Source organism: Semicossyphus pulcher, unplaced genomic scaffold, assembly GCF_022749685.1.
Source record: "Semicossyphus pulcher isolate SPU_LCO1_2020_fin unplaced genomic scaffold, fSemPul1.0.p SCAF_5, whole genome shotgun sequence".
Classification (NCBI taxonomy): Eukaryota; Metazoa; Chordata; class Actinopteri; order Labriformes; family Labridae; genus Semicossyphus; species Semicossyphus pulcher.
This window is the reverse complement of record NW_027211726.1, coordinates 33,720,001-33,725,000: the sequence shown is the minus strand read 5'-3', so window position 1 is coordinate 33,725,000 and position 5,000 is coordinate 33,720,001. Positions and strand designations below refer to the sequence as shown.

Genomic DNA, 5,000 nt, shown 5'->3' with positions numbered 1-5,000 from the left:
AGGGAACAGTGAGAGCGTGTCCACAGGTGACTCTACGTTCACTCCACTCATCATCTCATGGTTTGTAAGTAATCAGTCACTTACTTTACACTTCTGCTCGATCAGCCCGGTGCATTTCCTGAAACAATGTTGCTGCAGTGAACAGACAAAGAAACACGGAGTCTGTTTCTTCATAGCACAAAGTGTCAACTGTGACTTCATTCATTTGACCCCAATTATCTGATCAACATGAAATTAGTTGCCAGTTATTTTGATGATCGATTATTAGTTTCAGTTGTTTTTCCAGTAAAGACATCAGACATGTTGTGGCTCAGGTTTCTGTGTGTGTTTCCTGCTGGTCTTTGTCTTTGCTGACAGAACATGAAGTCTTTGGACTCTCGGTCGCACATATGAAGCTCTCTGAAGACGTCTCTTTGGGACTGCTTCACTTTGGACGTTAAGTTTTATCAACTGAACGATGAATTGATTAATCGGGAAAATAATCTGCACCAATAAAAGAACTATTTGTTCGTTGCAACCCTGAATAGATCTGTTTGACCTCTAGCATGGTGACATCCTGCCAGTGACACCAGTCTGTATCAGTGAACATGCTCTTAAAGGAGCAGTGTGTAGAATTTAGTGACATCTAGTGACAACATTGAGAATTACAACCAGCTGCTAACCGCTCCACCTACTGCCCCCCCTGCCTTATAAGTTATTGGTGCATCTGTTTGGGCGACTGTGGATATGTTGGGTGCAGCCGAGGATCCAGAACATGATCTTTAGTTCCTCCTCACAGCTCGTTTAATCCCTCGCTCCTGTGCGCTGACTGGCCTGAGCTCATTGCCTCCAAACTGACCTGACAAAGTGTAAAACACCTGCTCCACACACTCACCTTTCATTTCTGCTTTTAGCAACACTTCCTGTAAACACCAAAAACCTTTTTGTTTTTAAGAGTTGAATTCCTGTTAAAGTGAAAAGGCTCAAATAAACAGACTGCTGGTCGTCTGATTGTGATCATATTTCTCTCCTGCAAACATTGTTTCAGTCTTGCACCAGGCAAACAGACTGATCATTCTGAGCCCATAGCTGAGTCTTAGAGCAGACACTGTGATGCTGTTCATGTCAGCTTCAGTTACAAGAACTATTGAAGATGTAGTTCAGTGATGTGCTGTGGACAAGGCTGTCACATGACCGCCTGTCACAGTGGACTTTTTTACAATAGAAAAGCTTTGTTACGGTGCTCTCATGTGGGTTTGTTTTTTGTAGCACGTCCACCTTATGAACTGAATCTAACAAACGTGTTAAAGACTAACCACGGCGTGCAGCTCCAGCCGGCGGCAGTGTTCGCAGTGGTACGAGTCCTGGCGGTACGGCAGGTGTTTGGACATCAGACCCAGAGCGGCTGTGGCGAACGCAGCGCTGATGAGGTGAAGGATCAGGACACACTTCACCTGCAATGAAAACAGTCATGTTCAGGTACAGCACAGAGAGCACACCAAACATCACACCTGCAGAGCTGCTGTTTTATGATGCATCAGGCTCTGTGGCTGGAGGCTGAGCAGGACCACGAGGAGAGAACACATTTAATCTGTCAGTTTCAACGTTCAAATGTTTCCCTTGTTTCTAAAGCACAAAGTTCATTAAAGTCACAAATGTTCTGAGAACCAGTGCGGCCCCGCTCACATTGTGCATCTGTTTGACAATATAGGCCAAAAAAACACAGAGAATCCATTTCTTCGTATTCTTATATTAAAATCAGATCTTTTTTTCTTCCAGTAAAACTAAATTTCACGCGTGCTTACGTAAGTTAGCACCAAACAATTTCAACCAATCAATCTGCAACATTTAGCCGCAGAGCACCAAGAACGCTCGGTCAGTTAGCTAGCTGCTGCGCTGTGGAGAACGTCTGTCTACGCCCACTTCTCAACCATCCAATCAAATCCCTCTGATGATATGTCCCGCCTGCACGTCCTGTTTCACTCGGAAACACGTCAAACACTCTCGAGATGTTTCAGCTCGACTTTAATGTCTGATGACATCAAAGCCATGTTGTAATAAATACAGTGAATATATTACATGTTGTTGCTTTAAGGTTTAAAGATTTAATCATGAAGATGTTCATGTAAATAAATGTCTGTAAGTCTCTCTCTCTCTCTGAATGAGGTAACACATGCTGACTGAGCCTGTGGCCCACTGATGAAAGCCTTTCATCTGCAGTATATAGTATTATTATGGGCTGGGTGTCTGTGGCCCAGTTAGTGACACGTTTTCCATCAGCCAGCAGTGGTTGGTCTGCCAGAGAGGGTAGGCGGAGCTAAGCGGCTGCTTCTCCGCTCTCTGCAAGTGTTGCGAGTAAACAGTAATCTACTATGGCTGAACAAACAAAGAAAAGATGGATGACTACAGATACAACTTCAACAAGAAGTGAAAATCCAAAGAAGAAGAAACAAACTCGACGCTCAGATGAAGCAAACAGTCTGAAAAGGAAAGCGACCGTCAGCCAGGAAAATCAAGAGTTACAGACGGAGCCGACCGTGGACGTCACACAGCTCTGTGTGGATATCTGGGACGTGTGCGCCCGCAGTTACCGTTTATCACCAGAGGAGCCGCCAAAGAGAACGAAACTGAGATCTTTGAGATTATAACTTTGAAGACTTTTTGACTTTATTTTATTACTGTATTTATTCTCTAGTTTAGTTTTCAAAAAAATCTCAGGACAGTCTCCTCCTGACAGTTTCCACGTTTTCCAGAGCTGCCCTTTCACACGTGTCACAGCGGGGGTCTCATGAGACAGGACGTGACATCAACAGCTGGCTGCGGTTGCTGCAACAGGCGAACAGTTTCAGCGTCAGCCCTCACAGCAGAAGCTCCTGACCATCTCTGCTGTCGTCGTGGAAACGATCCTTCCTCTTTAATCGTCCTGTTCTGTGTCGCTCTTCTGGTTTCACACGGTCACATGATCTAAACGTCATCGTCCCGCCCACTCGCTGACAGTGAATGTTCCTGACTGTTACCTGCTGCGTTCACACAGCGGCTCACCCCGACTGCTTGCAGACATTTTACAGGAGGCTGCAGGATAAAGTCTGCATGAAGTCGGGAAACATTCGACGGTTTGTGTTCACACATGCAGCCCAGCTGGACACTGTGGAGAAACGTGCAGAGTTTGATTGAGACTCACCCAGAACAGAGTGGGTCTCCTCCCACAGTGGATCAGCACTGAACCAGACAAGGTCACCTGGAGGGTCACAGAGCATCGTACTTAGAAGCAACACGAGGAGGAAATACTGTATATGAATTGAATACGACATATTAAAATGCAGACGTCTAAATGAAGTGCTGAGAAACAGTAGAGATTATAAAACACCTGTATGACAACAACCAGGAAGAGCGCCACGTCTCCTGTGAAGTGGACCTCATGGATCTGCAGCACTGACGCGCTCAGACACAGAATCAGACCCCCGATCACCACCTGGATCGCCTGACAGGTAGAGAGCAGGTAGAAGAGGTGATCAGCACATCGGAGAGCTCCTTATTTAGACAAATGATCTGGAATATTTCTTTTGGGTCACAAACGAAGACGTGTTGGACTCCTGGAACAGGTCAGGTTGTATTTACCCACAGAGTCAGCTGTTGCTCTCTACGGGACGTATAAATGATGTATAGATGAGTGTGAATCAGACTGACGGGGCGTGTGTGCTCTACAGACTCACCCCCAGAGTCTTGGGCTCCATCTTGAGCAGACTCTGCAGCTGTCCGGGGGAGAGGTTCCCCACGGCAGGCATCGGGTCTTTATCGTTCTGAGACATCCTGCTGCTGAGGAACCAGAGCAGAGGGAGGGAGACGACTCAGACAGAATGTCAGAGGAGATACAGGCCGGACAGGATGCTTCACAGGTAGAGAAAGAAATACGTATAAATACATTTAAATGTTTTAAATGAACACCAAAATATCTAAATCCAGCAGCACAATCCAGAGAAGAAGAGGACAGCTGCTGGCTGTAAACTGGTCCCAAGATGGTCCAGGACTAAGTCTACAGACACAGGTACAGGTGCAGGTACAGGTACAGACACAGGTACAGACACAGGTACAGGTGCAGGTACAGACACAGACACAGGTACAGGTACAGGTACAGATAGAGATATAGGTACAGGTACGTTATGAGGTAAATAAACTGGTTCACTCACATCAGAGTTCAGACTCCGGTGATGCTGTTGGAGGCTGATCCAGGTTAAACAGCCAATTTGACCTCCACGTCCGAACGTCCGTTGCTTCTGTGTTGACAGGAAGTAGAATTATGATGACATCACTTCACAGAGTTATGGGACTTCAAACCAGCAGGGACTCAAAGCTTAAACATCACAGAGGATGTTCAGACCACACAATGAATCCCATCACAAGCTGTGTGACGTCACTGTGGCTGTGAAACCAGGTGACTCCTGTGAACAGTCACACTCATCTGATCCTTCTGTTAGCTGACTGAGTCTGGATGAAACTACCATCACTGTGCGCGTGACTGATGGGGCAGTAGGAGGTGTAAAGGCCCGCCTCTGAGAGCAGAGGGCCGGTCTGATGATGAACATCTGCAGCATCATCCCCACAGAGCTGCTGAGCTCACGGGCTGTGGCTCTGCCTGCGAGGAACAAACATGCAGCCATGACTCAGCAGAACATGTCTGCTCCTTCTGCTCACAGACACACGGGCGGACTGAGGCTAAACATTGATGAGCTGACACGCAGAATGAGCCGATCACACTGATCATCATCTGATCTATAGAAAGTAACAACGCAGAGCTAGAGCAGATAGAATGAGCTCACTGATGTCTGCAGTAGCACACTCCTCTGGTCCGCAGCAGGACCGGGAGGCGCTGATGGACCGCAGTCAGACACAACAACACAGAGTGAGGCCGAGCCGAGCCGAGCCGGACTCCTGCAGGCTGCGTGTTTTTATCCCTCCGACTGTCGATCCTTAAAACTGCGTCCATACAAACTGCACAGAGGCTTAATAACCCCCTTAGCTAC

The 5,000-nt window shown here is 47.0% G+C and overlaps 1 protein-coding gene across 4 annotated transcripts in view; it reads right to left on the bottom strand.

Moving 5' to 3' along the window:
• The window catches only part of LOC138608955 (membrane-spanning 4-domains subfamily A member 4A), a 9,502-nt gene that overhangs the window by 4,257 nt on the left and 245 nt on the right, over window positions 1-5,000 (bottom strand). For 3 of the 4 annotated variants that reach the window (XM_069681552.1, XM_069681553.1, XM_069681555.1), the window contains exons 2-7: window positions 4,167-4,253; window positions 3,693-3,795; window positions 3,347-3,460; window positions 3,161-3,217; window positions 1,296-1,433; window positions 85-132 (exon numbers count right to left, since the gene is read on the bottom strand). In XM_069681552.1, the coding sequence (XP_069537653.1) occupies window positions 85-132; window positions 1,296-1,433; window positions 3,161-3,217; window positions 3,347-3,460; window positions 3,693-3,788 (453 nt within the window). In that variant the 5' untranslated portion in view covers window positions 3,789-3,795; window positions 4,167-4,253. The remainder of the gene's footprint in view (window positions 1-84; window positions 133-1,295; window positions 1,434-3,160; window positions 3,218-3,346; window positions 3,461-3,692; window positions 3,796-4,166; window positions 4,254-5,000) is intronic. The other variant, XM_069681554.1, reaches the window with a different exon arrangement.